The sequence below is a fragment of the Pteronotus mesoamericanus genome, unplaced genomic scaffold, assembly GCF_021234165.1.
Source record: "Pteronotus mesoamericanus isolate MK-2021 breed Mesoamerican mustached bat unplaced genomic scaffold, CSHL_Meso_final contig_64, whole genome shotgun sequence".
In the NCBI taxonomy this organism is placed as follows: domain Eukaryota; kingdom Metazoa; phylum Chordata; class Mammalia; order Chiroptera; family Mormoopidae; genus Pteronotus; species Pteronotus mesoamericanus.
This window is the reverse complement of record NW_026555224.1, coordinates 2,297,949-2,323,726: the sequence shown is the minus strand read 5'-3', so window position 1 is coordinate 2,323,726 and position 25,778 is coordinate 2,297,949. Positions and strand designations below refer to the sequence as shown.

General features: G+C 38.1%; 1 protein-coding gene across 2 annotated transcripts in view; it reads left to right on the top strand.

The window, feature by feature from the left end:
* The first annotated feature begins 388 nt into the window (after positions 1-388).
* Positions 389-25,778, top strand: part of TNRC6A (trinucleotide repeat containing adaptor 6A) — a 96,516-nt gene continuing 71,126 nt past the window's right edge. Inside the window, exons 1-4 of one of the 2 annotated variants that reach the window (XM_054580884.1) lie at positions 389-556; positions 901-948; positions 5,146-5,225; positions 23,606-23,774. In XM_054580884.1, coding sequence (XP_054436859.1) covers positions 23,613-23,774 — 162 coding nt within the window. In that variant the 5' untranslated portion in view covers positions 389-556; positions 901-948; positions 5,146-5,225; positions 23,606-23,612. The remainder of the gene's footprint in view (positions 557-900; positions 949-5,145; positions 5,226-23,605; positions 23,775-25,778) is intronic. The other variant, XM_054580883.1, reaches the window with a different exon arrangement.

The window sequence follows — 25,778 nt, the reverse complement described above, 5'->3', positions numbered from 1 at the left end:
ACAGAATTTGCGGTTTAGGAGATTTTTGTGTGTGCGTGCGCGCGCGTGTGATTCGGTAGGGGAGGGGCCGGGCGGCAGGAAAGGGAACTAGTGTCGCAGCTGAGGAGGAGGGAAGGATTCAAGTCAGATCGGAGCCGGCGCCGCGACACAAGTTGGACTCAGGGTTTCGCGGATCCCCAGTACCCTGAGAGGCGTCCGAGCGGCTGCCACTCCCCTCCACCCTGGAGAAGCCCGGAGGAGGGGCAGCGCGCCGAGCCGTGGCGGTTACCACGGGATTGCCAAACCGCCTGGCCGAGTTGCTAGGGCGTCCATCTTGAGGCCGCTGGCCGCGGCGCCCCGGAAAAGGTTGTAGAGCAGAGCATTCACTTCCGGTCTGGGGCCTGCGGCGGCGGCGGCGGCGGCGGCAGCAGCAACGGCGGCGGCGGCGGCGGCGGGTCGGTGTAGAAAATGGCGCTGGCGCGGCTGCTTGGGCCTGTCCCCGCGGCGCTGCTGAGGGCTTGAGGCTCGCGGCCTCACTTGCCGCGCCCCACTTGCTCGTGCACTTTACACACATGAGGTGAGCGACACTGGGGCCTCCCTCCAGCGGGAGGAGCCCCGGGCGATGCCGCAGGGCCCGCGACCGCGGGTGGCGGCGGGCTGGGCGTCCCCGAGAGTTCGGGCCGGGCGAGGGGCTCAGGCTGCTCCGCTGCTGACGCGGACGGGAGCCGAGGGGCCGCTGGGTCCGGGCCGGGGGTCGCCGACCCCTCCTGACCGCAGTCAGGCTGCAGCCCGGCAGATTCGCCCCCCCGCTCCCGCCCCTCCTCCATCCCCCCACCCCCATCGGCCGTGGCGCTAGCTTCTGCCGCAACAGCTCCGTTTCACGAGCATCCCGCTTCTTCTTCTTCTTTTTTTCTTTTTCAGAGAATTGGAAGCTAAAGCTACCAAAGACGTAGAGAGGAATCTTAGCAGGTAAGATGGGCGCGTTTGCCGCCTCTTGTCCCTTGAATTATGTGCTCCCACTTTGGCTCGCTCTTTCTGGGTTCACAAGTTCCCCGTGTCATTTTCTTTCGCGGTAGATGAGGCCGCAGGGAATCTTGGAAGGAGGGATTGCGGAGAGGTGCGTAATTAAGCCTGTGTGCCTTTCTTTGAGGGCGGGGGGAAGCAGCTAAAAACAATTCTTGTAAACTTAGTTAAAGCATTCTCACCCTTTTAGAATTTAATTAGGGGACTTGTGCATTAATTACTATTATAAGTGGTGCAGTCATTGTGTGACTCATGATTGAGGCGGCCCTTATGGCGGGCTGTCAAACTGTTTTGGCTTCCCCGTTATTACTTTGTAACTCAAATTGTTGCTTTTATAAAAAGACACTATGTGTTCGCATTTTTTTCAACACTGAAGTCAGGAGGATTTTGTTGCCCTGGGAACAGTTGTGTCCTTGAACTTTACGAAGCAGAAACTGCGTTGTGGGTTTGTTTGGGGTTGTTTTTTTTTTTTTTGAAATTACATTAATGTCTACGTTTCTTTTATAGGTTGGTAAAATAATTAAAAATACGTTCCCACTGTTTATTATTCTTACTGGTACAGAGTGCTTTTGCACTGGTAACTTAAATCACCACCACAAAGGAAGTTTTTTGTTTTTTAAACGATGCTCTTATGGAAGTGTTTAGCTTTATTGAGCTATAATTGCTTAAGCATCAACGCATTGCACTATAACGCTTTTTCACATTTCCAGGCTTACAGTCTTTTCCTTATTTGCTGCTTTTTTTTTTTTTTTTTGCATTGTTTTGGGACATTCAGAGAAACTTACAGTTTAATCAGTGCGCAGCTTTCTTTCACTTGAACAGAATAAAATAAAATTTCTCCTATCTCAAGTCTTAATGTAGTTTGTGCTGGATGATTTTAAGTTTTAGGTTTATGGTGAGCTGTTTACACACAATCCAAATTGCTTTTTTTTAAAAAAACCATATAGAATCATTTGAAATTGCTGGGTTTTTGTTTTTAAGATATGACTCTGTTAAGGTGATCATGAAAAATTCCAATCATTTGTTGAATGTGGGCATCATTACATTACTCAGAAGAGATTTTATGTTACTATAAATAATTATGGGACCATTTAAAGGAAATTAAGCTTGGCATCACATTTAAATAAGTTTTGTTGTCAAAAGCTATTAAGGAAATGTTAAGATACAAAACAGATGGAGTTTTGAAGGTGTAATTTCAGCAGCAAAAAGGAGGTTGGAGTTTGGGTCTGTTTCTCCCTCCAGTTTTGCTTCAACAAGTAACTATATCAGTATAATTCTTACAGAGTTTTTCTGGGACTTAATTAAAACATGGTCTCTACCAAAGGTTTGATTTTCATATGTGATTACACTCAGTAGATAGAGCTTGGAGTTTCTGTATTGGCTATGTATCAGAGTTTGAATCCCAGCTATGCTTCTTACAGTATGATCTTGACTTTTGGCAATTCATGTAGCCTCTCTGCCTAATCTATAAAATGACAAGCATGGGCCATATAATTACTAAGGTGTGTCTAGGCCTCTTGGATTATATAAAAGGAGTCAAGTGTTGTTCCTGGCCATGGAAAGCCTGTCCACTCTAGTAGGAAGACTCTTACAAGCATGTAAATAACTAACATAGGGTAGGTGATGGTAGGCGTCCAAAGACGATACCATCTCATTCATATACTTGAGGATCTTAAGTTGGTCAGAAGGGACAAAAAGGAAAACCAAGCATCAAGGAGGTTACAGAGCAGTGTGTGCTAAGGACTGAGACAGAGGGACGTTTCCTAAAGGATGAAAGTGTTCCATGGAGGGAGAGATGTGATTAGGTGGGCAGATGCTTCCTTTCAGCTTTATCTCTAGCTTTATGTTTCCTTTTTCCCAAATAAGGAGCACATATCTGTCTTTACCTATTTTGCCCTCCCCAGGAAGTTCAGGTGTTACTCATTTAGTGAACATTTCTTGAGCATCTTCTGCATTCCAAATGTAAGGAGAGGAATGAAAGTAGTTAAATTTATTGAATACTTATATTTGCCTGGTATACTTTTCCAAGGACTTTAAATGGATTCATCTGATTCTTGGAACACTCTGTGAGGTAGGTGTTCTTATTATCCCTGTTTTACAGATGAAAACTTAGAGGCATAAAAAGGTTAAGTAACTTTCATGAAGGAGGCCCCACCACTGGTAATTTGGGGAGCTGTCAGTCCTCAGACTATATTGTCTCTGATTAGAGACATGCTTCTTCACCTTGAGAAATTTGAACCTGGACCCTGTTGACGTTGGACCAGATTTTTTATTGTGATGTCTGCCCTATGCAATGTAGGCTGTTGGGCATCTGCCAGTAACGCTCTCCATCCAATTGTGACAATCAGAAATGTCTTCAGATGCTACCAAATACCTCCTGGGGGGGGTCCCCAAATCACTCCCAGTTGAAAACCGCTGTCCTATCTAGGCCTTTGTATTTCCTGAAGATACCCATGTTAATGTTAAACATTTAAATGTTAAATTAATTTCAATCAATTTAAACAGCTTTTAATACCATGGGAGTGCAAATCCCATGCTATTGTGTGGACCCCTGGTTTGGCAGCTGTAGCTGCTAAATGTCAAAGTTGTATTGCCATTCTCCTTTCACTCTGCTAAGTTACACCGTCTTAAAGACACTGTGCCAGGTAACCAGTGCCAGATCAACAAAATTGGCACAAGAGATCAATTTCGTTTACCCCACTAGGTAAACTATCTTTACCATTCACCATTAAAATTGTCTCTTTATGTCAGTACCATGGACATTCAGAAGTGGGAACTGTAATGTTTAGGTAGGATGATCATCATTGGAACTGAACTTTAAAGAATGGAATCGATTTTGAAAGGCAGAGAAAAGGGCAGTTTAAGAATAACAGGAGTAAAATCATGCAATCCAGAAAGTACATGGAACTTTGAAATAGCAGTGAGTAGTTCAGCTGGATTGACCTATGAGGGTGGGGGCAGATGGAGAGGTTCTTGAATATTAGATTGAGGACTTTTTGCATAAATCTTTACGTAGTGGGAGCTACTGTATGATTTTCAGCAAAGTAGTGAGATGATAGAATAATGGTAACTAGTGACCTAGGCAAGAGGTGATGGAGACCTGAACTGAAATGGTGATAGAAAAGGTGGGAGTGTCACGTACTGAGGAAGTGGAATCTGGGATGAGTTGTGACAGTCTTAAGTACATATCATCATCCATCTTGGGTGAATGGGAAATTGACCCAGCCTCTGAACAGAATAGAGGTCAGAATACAAATAAGAGTTTGGGGAGAGGAGATAATAAGTTACATTTTCTAGTTGTAAAAAAATCAAAGCCATGGAATTAAGTGAGTATTTAGAGCTGGACCATGACATTAAGTAGAGACCAGTCGGCATTCTGATCCCATCATTTTACAAATGAGAATGCTGTGGTTGAAGTAGAGTCAGTAACTTAATCAGGGTTACATTCTCTTAACAAGTGACAGGCTTTTTGACTCTGACTATAAGGTTCTTCCAGCAATGCAGTGTTTTATTTTACATTACACAATAGCAAATAAGATAACTTTGGTTTCTCCTTTCTTTCTAAAAATATAAGAACAATTTTTCTCTATATTTGTTGCCCATCGTAGTAATGAATTTACCATAATGTGTAGGGTATACTGTTTAAGTAGCATTTACATGCTTTATGGTAAGCTGTTATTTTCCCTAAATCAACCATTAAATATCATCATATAAGAAAAACTGTTAATGATGCTGTGGTACCATATAATGTAGCATCTAAACTGGGACATTTTTATTTGTGACTCTTTTGCCTGGGACAACTGCTAAATGGGAAAAGATAAGGAACAACAGACATAAACCGGGGCATTACGTTTCCCTTGGGTAGGGTGGACCCTGCTTCTGCAATTCATCAACCTCTATCTGGAAAAAAAAGTCATTTGATTTGGTTGAGCTTTTCTATTGCCTTCTTGTGATACAGTTTGTAGGCCAGCAAATTCATATTGATAGGTTTCTTTCTAGCTTACTTAAGCACCTATGCAGTAAGTCAGTTGATAGAATAAATGAATCACAAACTCTGAGCTTAGCTTTAAAATGTGTAACAACCCTCTGGAAAATTTAAATATAAATGTCATGAAAAAATTTGAGTGCCACTCTAATCCTCAGCATCTGATGTCAGTCTGCAAGTATGATGTGTTTTATGACAACCTCAAAAGTCTCACCTGTGATTGCAAAGACTAAAGTAGGTATGTGCTGTATGTATTCTGCTCAGATTGACTTATGACACATCTCTCACACAAAATTAAAAAAAGTCCTCTCATTTACAATTTGAAAAAACCCAAAAACATTCTAACCCTAAGCGAAAAAGCAAGAATGGTGCAGTGAACACATGTATCATTACCTGGATTTACTAATTATTATTATTTGCCACATTAGTTTTGTTGTGCCACGTTACTCCTAAAGAACATGTACCTCCCAGGATCAAGGGCATTCTACGTAACAACAAATAATTATCATGCACAGGAAAGTCAGTTAACTATGTTAACGACTATTGGGTCCACGTGCAGATTTCCCCAGTTGTCCCAACATCTTTTTAAATAAGTTTGCATTCCCTCAGTTCCTTAATCTAGGGCTGCATTTAGTTCCCTTGTCTGTAGTTCCTTACATCAGGAGCAGTTCCTTGTCCTTTTCTTCCCCTTTTATGACACTGATATTTTGGAATAGTTCAGACTATTCATGTTTGCAGGTTTCAGTTGGGATTTGTCTGGTTGATTCAGGTAGACCTTTTTGGCAGGAATATTTCATAGGTGATGTGTCTGTTCTCAGTGCATCACCCCCACCCATGCGCGCCCCCAAAACCATTTTAAAGCAAATTAACAAAGTTTACCCAGTATGTTTAACTTTAAACTGACTCACTGTTTCTGTTATTTTACGTTGTGCCCATTAGTTTATATTGAGCTGTAATTTAAATTGTTGAGGGTACAGTAACTACGAGTCTTGAGGTTTAAGTTGGTAAGTTTTAACGATTGCAACCTTGTTGAAGGGTTATTGGGAAGGGCGCTATTGGACATCAGAGTTATCTCTTTTCAGCTTTCACTAGTGATAAACTTATAACTCGTGTAAGAGAACAACAAGACACATAGGCCCTCGGCTTGTGATATGCGTTCTTGAAAAGAATACCCTACTGAAGTTAGTGGCATCGTGCCACCCGAACAGGGTTCCTTGTCCTGAATTCTACAGAGAGACCAGATGGCAAAGAGTAACAGCTCCCCAAAGATTAAGAAACATTGTGTAATAGGGAGGATGTCAGAGGAGCTGAATAGTGTCAGGAAAAGGGAGATTTTAAGATTCAAAAGAGAAAAAGTAACATCTCACTAAGGCATAGTTTCTCTTTTCAAAACAAATGTGAACATATAGTTTAAATTTCTTACTAAGGTAGTCTTACTTTTTAAATGATTTGCATACGCTGTGTGAGTTAGCCATGAAGCAGAATCCTAGCATTTTTACTCTATGTAACTAAGGAACAGCATTTTGAATTTGTAGTGTTAGTATGTTACATGACAATGACTCAGCGGACCTCCCTGTTCCAATGGAATATTCAAAACATTGAAACCTCGTTACGGAATTTATACTTTGAACCTTGCAAGGTATTTTCTGTAAACAGTGATTGATTGGATTTTGTATAATAACAAACAAGATAAAACCAAGTCACTTGTTTGCTGTTCTTACTAGTGGTTTAAAGTCAGCATTTATTGAGCAGCTTGCTGCAGTGATACTCAATACTTTTAAAATTTTGACATTTGTGTTTTGTTGACTTTGGTCCCTTCTTTCTCTTAATCTTTTGAAATAGTCCCCTAAAAGCACAAGGAAATAGTGCTGTGTGGTGCTTAAATATGCACTGATTTTAAATGTATTTTTAAGCATTACTTTACTCTTGGCCATCCAAAGAATATTAGAGAAAGAGGTTTTACTTAATATTCTAGTTGTGAACCACTAGCTAATGTGAGGCATGTGAGAATCTTAACATGTAAAGATAGGAAGGGACATACAGTATGCATTCTCTACTCTTCTGCAAGTTAGTCATCTTTAAGCAACAGTTCTTAGCCTGTCACTATTTCTAGGAAAGCTTTGCTCGCTACCTAGTGACTGTGGCATTTAAGCCCAAACTCTACTATGTGCTTAACATTAACTCTTTAGCTTTATCCCCTCTACCTGTTGTTCTATCCTTAACTCTTCTTTCTCTGAATGTTTCCTTCAATTTCTCGTGCAGTGTTTTTTTAATAACAGCTTTATTGAGTTAAAATTAACCCTTTTCAAAACAATTCAGTGGCTTTTAGTACAAGGTCTGTTCAGAGAAAATCCAGCCATTAATATAACAAGAACAGTTTGCATGACATTGATGTAATCTGGTAGCCAAGAAGAGTGGACTGGAACACACATGCACAATCAATGACAACTTCATGGTACTAGTTAGTGGGGATGGTAGATGCCGCTGATTGAGCATGTGTACTGTGTGGCCGTCACATTGAAAATGACTGAGAGAATAGAGCAACTAATCTGCATATCAGATTTTGCATTAAGCTTGAACATTCCTCCATGGAAACTATTTGGATGATTCATAAGTTTTTGGGGGACAACCCAATGAGTGCAGCACATGAAAGTGTGGCACAAATGCTTCACAGATGGTTGAGAGTCTGTTGAAAGTGATCCGCATTCTGGAAAACCTCCAACAAGCAGAACACCTGAGAATGTTGAACGTGTACAGGCTACCATCAGCAAAGATCGACAACTGACAGTGTGAGAACTAGAAGCTGATCTGGGGATTCCCAAAACTAGTGTCCAACATTTTGAGGGAGGATATTGGCATGAAATGTGTCATGGAAAAATTCATTAGCAGCTTCTGCTATCAGAGCAGAAGAAACATCATACTGTAGTTGCTAATGATTTGATTCAAACTGCTACCAGTGGACCAGATTTCCTCAAGAAGGTCATGACTTTGAAGGGGACTAAAGCACCATTGTCCTCTGTATGATGTTTCTTGTTATCTTCTTCAATAAATGCGTCTAATTTTTATCACACGGCTGGATACTTTCTGGACAGACTTTGTATATTCACAGAGTTGTGTGATTATCAGGACTCTCTAATTTCAGAATATTTTAATCACCCCTCTCCAGCCCTGAAACAAACAAATAAAAAGAATCTCTGTATCCATTAGCATTCACTCCTCATTTCATCCCTACCCCCAGCCTCTAGCAACCACAAACCTCTACTCTATGGATTTGCCTATTCTGGGTATTTCATGTAAAAGGAATCCTACAATATGTGGCCTTTTATGTCTTCCTTGTTTTACTTAGCATGTTCTTAAGGTTCACCCACGTTGTGTGTGTCAGTACTTCACTCTTTATATGGGAGAAAGATAGTTAATTTTATAGCTGTACTACATTTTATTTATCCATTCGTTCATCAGTTGATGGTCATTAGGGTTGTTCTTATTTTTGGCCTATTATGAATAATGATGCCATAGATATTTGTGTACAAGTATTTGTGTGGACATATGTCTTCTGTTCTTTGGGGTATATACCTAGGAGTGGAATTGCGGGGGCATATGGTAATTCTGTGTTTAACTTTTTGAGGAACTCCTGGACTATTTCCAAAGCAGTGGCACCGTTTTACATTCCACGAGCCTTGTATGACTATTTCGTTCTCTCTACATTCTCACCAACACTTGATATTGTTCTTGTTGATTGTAGTCATCTCAGTGGGTGCGAAGTGGTATCTCATTGTGGTTTTGATTTGCATTTCTTTAATGCCTAATAATGAGCACCTTTTTGTGTGCTTATTAGCCTCTGTGTAACTTGTTTGGAGAAATGGCTATTTAAAGGTACCCATTTTTAAATTTGGTTATGTTTTTATTGTTGAGTTGTAAGAATTATTTGCATATTCTAGATTTGTCATTTATTAGGTGATTTATAAATATTTTCTCCCATTATGTGGGTTGCCTTTTCACTCTTTTTGATGTTGTCCCTTGAAGCACAGAAGTTTTAAATTTTGGTATGTCCACTTTACCATGTTAACCATTTTTGAGTGTACATTTCAGAGATACCAAGCACATTTCACAGTGTTGTACAACTATCATCACTAGCCATCTCTACAACTCTTCATCTTGCAAAATTGAAACTAGGTACCTATTAAACAATAACTCCCCATTCTCCCCTCTCCTCAATTTCTGATGACCACATTCTATTTTGTGCCTCTATAAATTTGTTCTACATACTGCATATAAATGAAATCACAGTATTTCACAGTATTTGTACTTTTGTGACTGGCTTATGTCACTTAGCGTAATATCCTCAAGGATCATCCATGTTGTAGAATATTAGCTGATCCTGTGTCCTTTATTGTTTCCAGTAGGGTGTGTGTGTTGTGTGTGTTCCTTAGGACATTCTGTATATAACATCATGTCATTTGTGAAGAGATAATTTTCTACTTTTCTTTCTAATCTTGATGCCTTTTATTTATTTTTCTTGTCAAATTTATGCCTAGAGCCTACATACAGTACAGTGTTGAAGAGAAGTGTCAAAAGTAGTCATCCTTATCTTGTTTCTAATCTTAGGGGGAAAGTACTCAGTCTTAAATATAAGTGTGATGTGAGCCCTTTATTAAGTTCAGAAGGTTTCCTTCTATTCATGCTTTGAGTGTCTTGTCATGAAAGGGTGTTGGATTTTGTCTGTTGAGATCATCATGTAGTTTTTGTCTTTCACTCTATTAATATGTTGTATTACATGGGTTAATTTTCTTATTAAACCAACCTTGCATTCCTGGGATAAATCCCACTTGGTCATTGTGTATCATCTTATGTATGTTGCTAGATTTGATTTGTTAGTCTTTGTTGAGGATTTTTGTGTCTGTATGCACAAGGGTTGTTGGTCAGTAGATCTGTAGTTTTCTTGTGATCTTTGTCATTTGATTTGGTGTGGTTTGGAATTGAATGTGAGGTCTTGAGCTCTTGGTTTGGTGTCTACCTCATTCTGATGATGAAAATGCTTTATGTATCAAGTTCCATTTTCATTTTTTCTTTTTTTCTATAGATTTTATTATTTTTAGAAAGAAAGAGAGAGAGAGAAACATCAATGTGTGGTTGCCTCTCTCGCGCCCCCTACTGGGGACCTGGCCCACAACCCAGGCATGTGCCCTGACTGGGAATCCAACCTGCAACCATTTGGGTCGTAGGCCAGCACTCAGTCCCCTGAGCCACATCATCCAGGGCCTTATTTTTTTCTAAAATTTGTTCAACTTTTTAGGGTCTGATTAACAAGTAAAATCAGTTCCATTTCTTTCCCTCAGCTGTTAGTGCACTGCCTTTGTGTGGCATGGTGTTTTGGGTTTTTTTTTAAATTCGAGAAATACTGGACGTCTCACTTAGTGTAAGTTTAAGGTATACAACATGGTGATGTGATATATTTACATAGTTCAATATAATTACTGTTTATCATTAGCTAACACCTCAGTCATGTCATATATTTAACGTTTCTTTTTTCTGATGAAAACATTTAAGACCTAGTCTCTTTGCAACTTTGAAATATATAATACTTTGTTGGCTCTACTCACTGTTCTCTGCATTAGATCTCCAGAACTTATTCCTCATCTAGTTGCAAGTTTGTACCCTTTACCAATTTCCTCACTTTCTGGTAACCACTTGTTTCTACAAGTTCAGCTTCAGTAGGTTTCACACACAGGTGATATTATACAATGTTTTCCTTTCTTTGTCTGAGTTATTTCATTTAGCATAATGCCCTTAAGGTCCATCCAATTTACTGCAAATACAGGAATTTCTTTCTCGTGGTTGAATAGTGTGGGGAGGGGGGTGTGTTTGTAGATATATCTGCTTCATCTATTGACAGACAGATTATTTCCATATCTTGGCCCTCATGAATAATGCTGCAATAAATATGGGAGTGTAGATATCTTTCTGATATCCTGTTTTCATTTCTTTTAGACACAAATGCAGTAGTGTGTTTGCTGGGTCATTGGTAGTTGTCTTTTCAATTTTTTGAGGACCTTCCATATTTTTTCCCATAGTAGGTGGACCAATTTACATTCCCACCAACAGTGCACAAGGACTCCCTTTTTCCTCCACTGCACCTGTTAAGCCCTTGCTGTGCATTATCTAATTTAGTCCTTAACAACAACCCTTTGAGGGGGAGGTACAGTTTGAGACCTCTGATAACTAAGGAGATGATGACTTCAGAGAAAATAAACAATTCACTAACGCAGCAGGCAGTGGAGTTGAGAGTTGAGCCTCCTTCTCTTTGTCATTGGAGCCAGAGCTCTGCACTGCATGGTATGATAAAGGGAAATGCTTGTTTAAACAGTAGAGTGGATATAAACTGGTCCTCAAAGAAGTAGAATGTGCGTAAAAGTCAGAGTGAAGAGTGTGCATGGTCAGTGGTGGTGATGGGACTAGATGGTTAGTAAAAGCAAAGAAGCAGGAATTGGCACTTATTAGAGTGCCCAATACAAATAGAAGTGGTTTTTGACCTCAGAGCTGCAATTAGTCTTATTTGGAAGAGTGAGATTAACATCTGAAAAAATTATAAAATGAGCATTGTTCAATTAGAGGTCAGGGCTGAGGTTTGTATGAGTTGGAAAGGAACTAGTAATTAAGTTAAACCTCAAAAGAGGAATACAATTTAGAAGAGTAGTTTAGCAAACCAGATTTTGAGTCAGCCTTACCACTGCTTTGTACCATACGAGTAACTTACACTTCTGATCCTTAGTTTCTTTGTGTCAAATGGAAATAACATCAGTCTGTGTGCCCTGGTTGTGGGTTCAAAATGGATAATATCTCAGAGCATTTTGTAAATTATAGAATGCTTCTGTCATTATTGTGGGGGTAATTTCTAATCTCACCAGCTGTCATCTGCCTGAGCTTTTTATTTTAGAATAATTTTAGACTTAGAGAAATTTTGTAAGAATAGAGCAAAGAATCCTTCAATGTCTTTTGCTTCTATTCCTCAGCTATTTACACTTAACCACACCTTCTTTGTCATTCTTTCTTTCTACACACATCTTTTTTTTCTTAACTACTTGAGAGTAACTTGGAGATATGAGGATTGCTTTCCCCTAAAAGTTTAAGTATTTATTTTCAGAAGTCAAGGACATTTTAGAATAACTACATTATCATTATCAAAATTGAGAAAGTAATACTGGTACAGTCATAAAATGAATCTGCAGATGTTACTTGAATTTTGCCAGTTGTCTCAGTAATACCTTTTAGAGCAAATCAGAATTTTTTTTTTCTCGTTGGAGATTAAAATGTAGGAACACAGGTTGCATCTATTTTTCATGTTTGTTTAGTTATATGCATTTTGGAACAGTTTCCTAGTATCTTTGTTTTTGAAGACTTTGATATTTTTTAAAGAGTACAGGCTAGTTATTTGATGGAAGGTCCCTTAAGTCTTTATTTGTCTGATGTTTCCTCTTGATCAGATTTGGATTGTACATTTTTTGTCTGGAATAGCACAGAACTGATGTTATGTTTTGCTTAGTACATCATATCAAGAGGTTCGTGATGTCTATTTATTTCATTACTAGTTATGATGACTTCAGCTGTACTTGATTAAGGTGGTATATATCAGGTTTTGCCACTGTAAAGTTAATATTTTTCCCTTTGTAATTACCATATTTCGCTGTGTATAATGCACACCATTTTACCCAAATTTTGGGGGGAAGAATAAGGTTGTGCATTACACATGGGTATAATGATTATATACCATGGGCATAATAATGGGTATAATCTGTATATAATGTGCACAAAAAGCACATTATACCTGGGAACACTTTATACATGGCAAAATAGGGTAATAGTTATAATGTTGGGAGGCCTTCGAGGCTGTATAGATATCTATTTTCTCATCAAGATTCTTGGCTGAATCAATGGATTGTCAAATAGTGATTTTTCTAAGTCTGTTTTTCTTTCTCCATTAGTTGACATTCTACTGTAAGATCTTTCCCTTTACCCCATTTATTTATCCATCATTCAGTCATTAATATCAGTAAGGATTCTGGATTCTAATTTTTTTAATTTTTTTATTTATAAATCATGTTAATTCTATTACAGTTGTCTCAGTTTTCCCCCCTTTACCCTCCTTCACCCATCCCACCCCCACCCCCCACTCCCACAGTCAATTCCCACTCTGTTGTCCATGTCCATGGGTCATTCATACATGTTCTTTGTCTAGTCCCTTCCCCTTCTTTCCACCATTGTCCTCTTTCCTCCTCCCCTCTGGTCACTTTCAGTCTGCTCCATGTTTCCTTGCCTGTGGTTTATTTTGTTCATTAGTTTATTTTGTTGAACAGAGTCCACTTATAGGTGAGATCATATAGTAATTGTCTTTCATCAACGGGCTTATTTCACTTAGCTTAATATTATCCACTTTCATCCATGTTGTTGCAAAAAGTAGGAGTTCCATCTTTCTTTCTTCCTTTCTTTCTTCCTTTCTTTCTTTCTTTATTTCTTCCTTTCTTTCTCTTATATGTAGATTGATTTTATTTATTTTTTAAATGTCAATTAATTATAAAATATTTAAAAAAATTTAAAACCATTATAAAATCTCAGCAATTAAACCAACATGACACCAGCACAGAAATAATCAAGTAGATCAATGAAATATAATGAACATTCTAGAGACAAACATATATATCTGATTAATATATGTATGATTAAGTTGCTATTTCAAATCAATGGGGGAAAATAAGGCTTATTCCACAAATAAGGTACATGGACCACTATTACTTGAAATAAAATAGAGCCCCATTTCACACATTATACAAGAAATATTCAGGTGAGTTAAAAATCAATATGTAGAATCTAAGGAGTTTTAGGAGAAAACACAAAATAATATTTTTCTTACCCTGAAGTAAAATATTCAACCCCAGAAGATATAAAGTAAATGTTGACAATATGACTATATTAAACATTTAACTATGTCATAATACAGATATAAAAAAGTTAAAGGACAAGGAATAGAATAGAAAAGTACTTGCAACACATCTAAAACATGGTCAATAGGGGTTTGTTTGTTTGGTTTTTTTTTTAGGGAAAAAAGTTCTACAAACCTTTAATCAATAAATGGGTAAAGAATACCAAAAAGTCATTTAAAGCTTTTTTTAAATAAAAAAAGAAATAGGCAAGAAATATGCTAAAACAGGTTTAGTTTCAACAAATAGTAAAGGAACAATTAAAATAACATCATTGTCACAATCAGATTAATGAGAATTAAAAATATTGGTAAAATCAAATATTGGCAACTCTGAAAGGAACTGGGTATTCATAGAAACTTTTTCTTCATCTTAAAACAGTCCCTTTAGCATTACTTTGCAGTGCTTGTTTGGTGGAGGTGTAGTCTTTTAGCTTTCTTTTGTCTGGGAAACTCCTTATTTCACCTTCCATTTTAATTGAGAGCCTTGCTGGGTAGAGCAGTCTTGGGTGCAGGCCTTTGCTTTTCATGACTTGGAGTATTTCTTGCCATTCCCTTCTGGCTTGCAGTGTTTCTGTTGAGAAGTCAGATGCTAGCCGTATTGGGGCTCCCTTAGATGTTACGACCTCTTTCTCTCTTGCTTGCTTTAGGATTCTCTGTTGTCTTTGATATTTGCCATTTTAATGATGATGTGTCTTGGAGTGGGCCTCATTGGGTTCCTCTTGAATGGGACCTTCTGTGCTTCCTGGACTTGGGTGACTTTTTCTCTCCTCCAACTAGGGAAGTTTTCCATCATGACTTTTTCAAACAGGTTCTCTATCCCTTGCTCCTCTTCTTCTCCTTCTGGTATCCCTGTTATACAGATATTATTATATTTCAGATTGTCCTGCATTTCCCTCAGTGCCTCTTCATTCTTTCTGAGTCTTTTTTCATTTTCTTGCTCTTTCTGGGAGCTTTTTCCTACATGTCCTCCAGCTCCGTGATTCAGTCCTCAGCTTCATCTAGCCTGCTTTTGATTCCTTCCACTATGTTCTTCAATTCAGAAATTGTGTTCTTCATTTCCTCTTGACTCTCATTGATAGTTTCTGTGTCCATTTTCATGCTGATATAGTTTGCAGTAAGTCCATAGTTTCCCTGTAGTTTTTTGTAATTCTCTCTGAGCTCACTGAGCTTCCTTAGAACCGTTGTTTGGAACTCAGTATCTGATAGTTTACTTTCCTCTATTTCATTTTGTTCTCTTTCTGGGGATTTCTCCTTTCCCTTTGAGTGGGGTGTATTTCTTTGTCTTCCCATTGTTTGTGAGACTCTTCTCTTTTGCTTCTGCTTCTTAAGTTGATCTGTCTTGATTTCCTGACTTTGTGGTGTGCATGGATTCTTATTTCATTCAGTGGGTTGTAATGATTTACTAGCATTAGAGCAGGTCCTTAAATAACTTCATTTCATTATAATGTTGATGAGATGCCATAGGAACGTAACTCATGTTTATGTCAAATAGCCTGTGATGAAATTGGTTTTGTTATATGCTGTTTTGCTTAAAGTTGCAGAACCTCTCAATGACATTAAGTGAGGACTTACTGTTTATTATTGCTCAGATTGTGTGGCTAGTAGAAGTCCCCTTCAAGTTCAACCTAGTTTTTGAAGAGATGCAGATTGTATATCTGGATCTTCATTGCTACCTGTTCCTATCCTATTTCCCCTTCATTTTTAAGAGGAAGATATCTTGACTTTTTACAACCACCTATGTGCATCCAAGGGCAAGCTGTCTGTGTATGCTTTATGGTTCAAAATCAAATACTATCTAGAAATACACAGTATTGCTGCCACCCTGTCTTATCTTTTCTTCCCGTATTCCGGGCACAAATAGGTATTTTCATTAGTCTGTGTGCGCTTTCAGAATTTCTGTATGCAGATACAAGCACAGGGGGATATATATTCTTACCTCTTCCTGCCTTTTAAAATTATCAAGATAATTTTCTGAACCTTAGCTTTTTCCCCCAATTAACTATACACTTTCTAGATCCTGTCATACCAGAACATGGAAATGTTCTTTATCTGTTTTGTAGGTACATGGTATTCCATTTTATGGATGTACCAATTTCATTTAAGTATTTCAGTATTTGCAGATATAAACTACCTGTGACTATAAACTAGCCTCTCTTGTGTTACACCATCTATTATAACCTTCTCTGATAACTTTATTCATTAACTCCTAAGTATGAGTCTTCCTTATTTTTAAAACAATCCAAAGAACTTCATTTTTATTCTGTTCTCTTTATACCACTGCCAAGTTTTTGAAAAACTGATCCAAACCTCTGACTTGATTGTAACCTATTTTTGCTGCAGTTGGGTTTCCATCTATACCAAGTGAAGTTGTTAGTTTTGAAGTTTACCATTGATTTCCTGTTGTGTAATGCTAGACTGTCTTTGATGATTAATTTTGGTGTAGGAAGACAAGAGGAGAAAAACAGAGGGGATTGGCAAGTAGAAAAAGGGGGAGCAGGAAGGCTGGAAGGTGTGGAATGTATTTTTATAACTAGCTCGTAATGTACAACTGACTTCTGTGTAAAGATGAGCTAGCTGATGGCAAAGTTGCTGATTGAGAGGCTAGTTGGGCCTTCTGGAAAGCTGCCCCTATTTTCTCTTTCCTTTATAAAGCAGGATAGAAACATCTAGTCTTGTCCCATTATTATCATTTGTGACAGTGAAGCCTCCCATTTTTAAATCATTGCTTTCTAAAATTTGGAGTTGCCTTTTGTTCTAATAGTTGTTCTAATGTCAACTACTTAACATTTTTTATAATAATCTTGGATTTATTCGTTGCTTTTTCATTTCTGCTGCCACCATCACAGCTCAGAATGTTACACGTCAACGTGGATTACTGCAGCAGCCTTCTCACCTTATTTAGCAAACTGACTTTCTACTGTTAATCCAACACTTTTCCTTCCCTTTGTCATCACCATCATACTGGTTTCTGAAAATTGTCATGCCAACAAGTCTCCATGCTTTGCTGGTGTCCATGACCTTCTGTGCTCCCTTGCCTGAAAAGGCCCACCTATCTGTAGAAATCCTGCCTCTTCTTCAAGACCCAGATCAACCTCCTCCTGCTCCACAAAGCCTTCGATAGCTGTAACAGCTCATATGCATGTCTTATTCTCCTAAACTTTATTACAGTCTCTACCAAATTATTCCTTGCTTCCTTATTTCAGGAGTGTTCTTTTGTTGTTTCTGTAGAATTGTTTTGTACTTGGATTTTCCCTGTGCACAGCAGACTGCTTGGTTTATAGGAATCCCTAAGCACGTTCTTACTGGTTTATTGATTAAACATAGTGTAGGTTATTATTAAATAATTTGGATGCAGAGAGTCAACTCATCCAGGTGCCTTGAGGGTCTGCTCCCCTCGGCTTCCCTACTCTACTGTGGAAAATGTGTCCTTTTTAATGGGATTTTCTTTCTGTTTTTCTGACAAATGATAAACCTAGATCCGGACCTTGACCTTTTTGAGTCAGTGTTGTGTCCTAAAGATCTTGCTCTATAAAACCATGTTTGTCGGGGTCCCCAAGACCACCCTCAGATTTAATTATTTACAGGGAAGACTCATAGGACTCAGCATATTATAAGCCAAAATTAGCAGAGGGACAGGCACATGAGGCAACTAGGTGCAAGCTTCTAAGAGTTCTCCCTCCCGCTGTGGTGTCATACAGGACGTTCTTAATTTCTCTAGCATCTCATTATGACAACATGTATAAAATGTCTGTGGAAATGCTGGTTTTTATTAGGGGGCTGGTCGAATAGGCACCCTTTGCTTAACATGTTCCAAAATTCCAGACTCCCAGAAGTAAAGCAGGTTTCCAGCATAAACCATATTGCTTTTACAGTTAACCCTTATCAGTTAGGGAATGGTGGGGATCTCCCTGAAATCCAAGTTTCTTGACACCAGCCAAAGACCAGCCTCTCAGTCCTAAGGATCAGTCTCAGACCTGCTGTGTGAAGTCTTCTATACACCATAGGAATCTACAACTCCCCTCCTTTTCTTTAGTCACAGAGTAATACTCCGTGGTATGAATATATTCTGCTTTGTTTCACTTTTCCCTACTGATTGGCTTTTAGGCTATTATTTTGCAGTATTCATTTTTGTACAATTCCTTTTCTAGCAGCTTATATTGAAATTGATGGGTCATATCATAGTGACATTTAAAAATTTAGTATTAATAGATGCTTTCAAATGGCTCACCAGAGGTCCATACTTCCAATAGCAGTTTACAGGAGTACCCTTTGGAAGTGATTGCTTTTAATGATATTTTTGTTGGGGATTTGGAAAAACTGACCAGCAAACATCAGGAAGGGCAGGACCAGGAAGGACAGCCTTGATCCCAGATGTGTTCTGCTTCTGTTTGGACACTCGACTTTCCCATTCTCTTTCTGGTCCCAAGACTCTTGGTTCTGATACCCACCTACTTCTTCTTTCTCTGATTTCCCTCCTTGTTGCCTTTAATCATTGGTCTGGAAGCTTCTGTTATTTTTGTCTTTCATTATGTTAAATTTCAAACATACACACAAATAACAACAGAATAAGGACCCTGCTTCTCATTACCTGTCTTCAGCAATTGCTAACATTTTGTCAATCTTGTTTCATTTTTCTTTTTTGGGGGTGATACATTGAGGGGATGAGTTTTTCACACTGGAATAATGAAAGCAGATCCTAGACATTATAGTGTTTAAAAATTTTTTGTACTAATTTACAAAAATAGTGTATGTGTACCATACATTTTAAATATAGATGTACTTTTAAAAGGACTTAATTTCTGTAAGTGCTTAGTCCAGTTGTGAGTGTTACTCTGATGTTTATAGCTCAGGAGGGTATTTCCTCATGTCTTGTATAAAGTTATACAACTTAAAAATATGAATAACATTGTTAACAATTCTGTAGCTTGCTTTTTTCATTTATATGTTAGGGCCATTCCTGCAAATTAATAAACAGATTAACTCCTTTCAATATAATATGTTGTGCTATTATATGACACCCACTTCTATATTGATGAACATTGTGTTTTTCTGCTTTTCAGACCTTGTGAACTTTCACATACATATGGTCTCATGTATTAGCACTTTATTATTGTAAGATACATGCTGAAGAATGGGGTGGCTGGTTAGAATATGGTTAGCTGTAATTGTTAAAGTTACTACCTCAATACTTTCCAAGAAGTTTCAGTAGTTTTCTACCAGCAATATACGAGAGAACCTCTTAACTTTTCCTCTTTTTTTAAATATCTTTTAAAATTTATTATGACTCATATTTGAATCTTTAAACAAGTATCTGTGCAGGAAAAAGGTGGTAGAGCACTAACACTTGATTCCCTCCCTTTCATTCTTGCTAGCACTGGATATTACTATTAAACATTTTTGCCAATTAAAATTAGTAAAAATGGTATAGCATTAGAGCTTAAATTTGCCTTTGTTAAAAAGAAAACCCAAAGATGCAAGGAAAATAAGACCAGCAACACTGAAAGGAAAAGAAACCAACAGAGACAAGAGGGAGGAGGGAGGGGGAGGTGGGCGAACAGGAAGGGAAGGGGCAAGTCAAGGACATATAGCAAGGACTCATGGACAAAACCAAAGGGGAAGAGCTGAGGGAGGGAGGGAGGGACGAAGGGAGGGAGGGGGCAAGGGAAAGTGGCAGGGGGTAGGCAGAGACAAATGTATTTGAAAAAATAAATTAATTAATTGAAAAAAAAAGAATCTCAACATTGAATTCAGCTCCCCCTCCCTTTTTCCCACCCTGGAAGAGGCTGTTACTTAGCAGGTTTAAATTTATTTCTGCCATCTTTAGGAAGGGAAGCTTCAGAGCAAGATTAAGTTGGTTATAAAAGACAAACACACTACTATTTTTGTACATCTGATTTGTAAGGTATAAATCTTAATTAAAAAAAAGAAACAAAGAAAGAAAACCCAGCAACTTAACTAGAAAATCCATCGATACACTTAATTGTGTCAGCAATCAAAAGTCAAAAATCATATAACTGATGTGATTTATACAGTGAGATCTCCCTTCCTCGTATCTCCAGTGTGCCTCTTTCTCCCTGCTCCCTCTCCCACAATCAATCACTGTTAGTTTCTTTGGTGTTTTTTCAGGGTCATTTTTGTGCACATACAGGCAACTCTTTTTTGATTTTTACACAAATGGTAGCAGACTGCGTACTCTGTCATGCACCTTCCATTTTTCCTGATGAATTTTTAATAGGGGTGTTTTTGCTCATTTCTGAGGGTTTCCTATTTTTCTTGCTAAATTAAAAAAAAAACTATTGAATTCTTCAGATATGGGACCTTACAACTTAGCTGTTCACTAGTGATAGTCTAGTTGTTTCTCCCACACCACCCTCCCACAAACATTCACAAATAAAAAATACTGGGAACTGCTGTCTTAAAGACTATCAGTGCCTCTTTCCTCTTGTTAAAGCCAGTGGCTCTTCAGTTTTTGTCTTTGATTATGTTGCTCTTCTAGCCCCTGATCACACACCTCATGCTTCTTGGAACTCTAATAATTCGTATTTTTTGCACTGCATTCTGTTATGTGTTCTTGTAAAAGATGGAACGAAATAAGGATTGGGAAGTGCACTCTGGGGCAATGATTTATTGTAAGTAAGATCTATCACTTAATGCAAAAGATTTATTTTCAGTGGCTCCTGAAAAGAGCAGGTACTTTCCTTGGGAGGGGAAAGGAAAGACCATGACTTCAAAATGAGATTTGAATTTTGACTTTACCCTGTACTAGCTATATGACTTTGGACCAGTCACTTAACCTTTTGAGCTTCAATTTCTTCGTGTATAGAAAGAGAATATATTTTCCTAACATTTTTAAAAAAATAATTAAATGAGAAAAAAATACATGAAGTACCCAGCATAGTCACTAACACTTAAATCACTGAGAGGTTTGTTCTCATCGCTAGGTCCAGAACTTGCAGGTTTAGGTATCCTGCTACTTACTTTTAGGGGAGGAGTGATTGCTGACTGAAATGTTGTCTGTGTGAAGCATGTGTCAAATACGATGACCAGTTAGACCTATCAGGTCTATCAACCTTACCCCTTTTGATAGATCTGATAAATGATAAAGCCCGAATGATAGAGCCAGATGTCTTAAATGAGTCTCTACTAGCATTTAAATCCTGAAGGCCAAAGTGTTTGGCCACAGGTGGCATATTTATATTTTTTTTCCAGTTGGCTCTTTGAAGGAGGAGATGTGGTAAGAGTAGTTAGTTGGCCTTGATGGTAGTGTTGAGAGCAGAACTTAGGCTTACAGTATCATCTGATACTGTAGTATTTCCTTGAGAGGAAATGGTAGTACCTCTTTCAGTACTAAAGAGACCACTTTTGGCTAACCCCATCAAAAAGCCTTCAAAATGAAGTTTGAGAAGGGAGCAAAAAATTCCAGCTAGATAGTAAGGGCACATTTTATGGAGTAAAATTAGTGACACAGAACAAGATTAGAGAAGGATGTGCCTATAACTCTCAGAACACAAAGAGCAGATGCTGAAGATTCCTGACCTTTCTACATAATAAATGCCCCTAGTATCTAGAGAAAAGTAGAATAAATGCAGTCTTTTGGGTGCCACTGAGAATTGGTGAGAGGGGTTCATGACTAGGCATTTGAATGCTTCCTAGAGGCACTGTGTTAAGTAACCATTCCTCATTCAATCCTTATAAAAATGTTATTAAGTAGATGTATACGGTAATTTATCCCCAGTTTTAATAAAGAAACTGAGTCTGAAGATGGTTACATATTTAGGGCTGTAATTAGCTTTTAATGGGTAACATGACAGTGATATAACTTAATTATGTTTGTTTGCTCACCGTATTCTCATCCTCTCATATGCTGTGGCTGGCTTGATCCTTGACTTGCCAGGATAATAGTGAGAGTGAGTGAGTCATGGTTACTGTTGGCACCAATATGTTTTGCTACTCTGTTAGCCACACCGACAGTTCTACTTAGGACAGATGACAATAAAATATATTAAGGTGTCATACTTTCCCTCCAACTTCTGATGTTGGTAGTCTTACTTCACTGTACTAGATTATAATCAATCATATATAGTGTCGTGCATTTAGTTGTCCCCTGTCTACGTGCATCTCCACTGTCCACCTCTGTCAGCAGAGCCAACTTGAGTTTTGTGTAATTGCGCTGCAGTATACCCACAGCGCCCCTTACAGTTTCTTATGTATTTGCCTGGCTCTCTCATCTCATCTTGTAGTTCATATCCCTTGAATCCCTCTTTGTCTGCCTGATATTCATAATGTCCCTTCTGGAAAGCTTCCTCAAGGCAGAGTTTAGGTACTTTCTTTTTGTTTGTTGATTTTCTTCAATTATCTGATGACTTATGGTTGTCTGTTGATGTTACAAGTGAAGGTTTGGGTTCTAGGCTCTATGGCAATTAATATAGGTAACTGGAGTGGGCTCCCCTTAACTTTGCTTAGCTTTTTATTATCCATTAGGCTCCTCCTGTGAACAGGAGGGCTGGTGCGGATTCTGTGTGTGAAGGGCAGGCTTCACTTTAGGGTATGAGAAGGGGAGTGGTAGTTTCCAGTAAGAGAGGCTTTGTTCTGGTCGCCAAACCTGCCTCCTGCCAAAGGTTTAGTTTCTTTTTTTCTTTTTAAATTTTAAGCACCTTATATTTTCCAGGTGCCACACTGGGAGCTGGTAACACATCTTTAGCCAGTAAAGTCTAAATTTAGTATGTTTAAAATGTAAAGGTTTAGGATCTTTAGAAAGTGTTCGTTTGGCTTTAGGCTGGGTTCAAATGCAGCTGCATCTTTAGCCACATAGGTAAGGGAATGAAAAGTGTGTGGAAGGAGTTGAGTAGTGGCCTTTCTAATCCATAGTTAGTCTTTCTGCTCCATTCCAGTTTCTGCTCTCCCACCCCTGATATTGGAGCCTCTCTAGAGCTCCACTGGAGGATGGCACCTACATTCCTTTAGGACTCTTTGTTTATTTTTGGGTTGGAGCTTCCCTTGCTCTTGTTTATTCCTCAGCTCTGAATAGATTTATTACCTTTTTTTCTATCATTTCAGTATGGTAGAGTGGAAGGGAAGAGGCAAACACATGCGCCCAATCTATGATTTTGAAATCCTGAACCAGAAGTTCTTTTGACAACTTTTAAGTATTTGTGATTTTTAGGAATTTGAAACAAACTTATTTAATGAGTGCATTATTGTCTCCCAAGTATTTATAGACTAGTTTGGAATGCTTATAGAATGTGAAATTAATTGTAATGCTGAAATACATCATCTATATATGAATAACTTGTGTTCTGAAAATAGTTATAAAGCTTTTTAGAGCAAGGACAGCCAAAGATACTCCAGAGTATTGTGGGATGGTTCCAGGTATTGCCATTAGCTACTAATAATTGATAATTGGGGCCAGAAGCAAGGTAACTGTGGCTCACATGATGTTGTTTACATTCTAGAGTTGTTTCCTGATGTAACATCTGCTAATTTTAGGTTATCTTCCTTGATATGACATTAAGATAAAAGCTCTACTACTTGTGGCTTACTAAAGAAAAGTCCTATTTAGTGGCTAGTTAGATTTAGGTTGAAATCTGTGTTTATTTCACAGTGAATGATAAAAGAATAATTTGCCCTGTCTTTACTTCTAATAGAGTGAAAATGAATCTGTATGCAACATTATTTTTATTTCTTAATAACATTTTGGGAAAGTTAATTGCAACTGTATGGTTCAGGGATTTAGTGCAAGAAGAAGAACAGTTGATGGAAGAAAAGAAAAAGAAAAAAGACGACAAGAAAAAGAAGGAAGCTGCTCAAAAGAAGGTAGTATATGAATAAACTATTTATATTAAGTAGTTTAAACATAAATTTAAAAAAATTATTCTTACTGAATTTTTGAAAATTTGACTTACTGTTTTAACTTTAATGGAGTTTCATTTTAACTTTTAATGTCTTAGACGATGCATATATAGTAATTTGCCAAATGCATACAATTTAATTTTAATTTAATGTCTAGTTATTTAATCTTGCCAATAGTTTTTTCAAAGGTAAGTGCTTTGTATAGATCTTTATCTTTCTATTAGAGCTGTTGCTAGGTTTTCATAATCCGTCATTTTCTAAGTGAGAAGAACATGGAATTAGTAGCTGCATAGAGGGGATGCGAAATCTGGCTCTCCCACGGAGCATGCAGGACAGTGTGGCCGTAAATTTTATTTAGCCTCTCTGGGCCTTAAAAGTTTTTTTATGTTATGTAAAGTGAGATGATGTATAATACACAATTGGAATGAAAGTAATACAGGAATATGCTAATAAAGGAAATAGTAATGCACATGATAGGAAATAAAGTGTTGATTTCTTTTTCACTCTTCATTTAGTACCTGGACTAATTTTTAAAATTTGTAGTTTACATTAGGATATTTTAAATAAATCTCAGACATAATTTGTTGCAAAAGATCCCTAGCCAGTACATTGTCAGAAAACAATACAAATTGCAGAAAAATAAAAGATTCTGTCCATAATTATAAAAAATTTGTACAAATTAAAACTAAAGACAAGATGGTTAACTAAGCTGACTCTCATTTACAGTATTAAGGGTTCAAGGTCCTTAATGTGTTATAAAAGACCCAGTGAACTTACTGATCCATTTTTGTATTCTAATGACTTTAACATTTCTTAATAGGGAAAAACATAGGACACGAAAATGGTAGGTAGGGAACTGTTAAAGCACAGAGAGAAGTGCTTAACTCTGCCTGAAACAGGGCAGGAGGCTGGGAAATTTTTTTAGAACAGGTGGAGAAGGAGGAGAATACAAAAGGATTCCAAGCAAAATAACCTCAGAGGTAAGCGTCCATAGCCTTGAGGTAAAGTATGGGTTTTGATGGGGAGAGGGCCAAGGGTAGAAATTTCAGGGGATGAGACTGGGGAGGTTGTCAGCTCTTACAAGGGTGTGGGTCATTGGGTTTACTTTGGCAAATTGTAGAACTGGATTAGAAGGGGTAGAAACTAGAAGCTGAGATACTGGTAAAAGAACTATTTTAAAAATCCACAGAAGTTTTTGAAAGGATATGAAGGGAGGGGAACCTAGATTGACTCTTAGGTTCCAGACTGTGCGACTCAGTACATTTTGGGAGCAGTTAACCAGGTCAGGGGATACACAGAGTGGTGAGAAAGAAATACACAGCTGGTCCTCAAATGTGTTGATGAGATGTAGGAACCTAACCCTTGTTTATATCAATTAGCCTATGATAAATCCTGAAGTTCTGAGAACCTGTCCAGGACGTTAAGTGAGGATTTACTGTTACTCGGTTCTGGATGTGTCGGGGTGTGGTCTGTAGATCCTGGGGAGAAGCAGAGTACAGAGCATAGCGCAGGAGGGTTAAGATTCAGATTACAGGTGACTGCAGTCTTAAGCCTTTTGGTTGCTCTCATGAGTGACTGGAAAGAGATGCATCAGTAATTGTCATAGTTAGGGTTTGTAAGAGGTTTTTAGTCCAGGTATCCCTGCTTTTTAAAAGTTCACATTACACCACTTCTGTCAAAGACCTACATTAGTACTAGAGAGTTTTGGCATTGACATTTAACAATGCCTTAGGCCTATGTCAGAGACCTGTTGATATTGGATGATCTTTGCAATCTGATCAGTCTTTGCTCAGGATTTGCTCTGAAAATGTTGTGTCCTCTGTAAGTCTTAAGGTTGGAGGAAGGCTTATCAGACTCTCTTCCATGGTGTGAATGCCATTTATTTAATGAAAAGAATGTATAAGAAACTTAAGAGATTTACTGAAGAAGATACTTGGATATACTTTATGAAGAATCAATGGTTGAGTG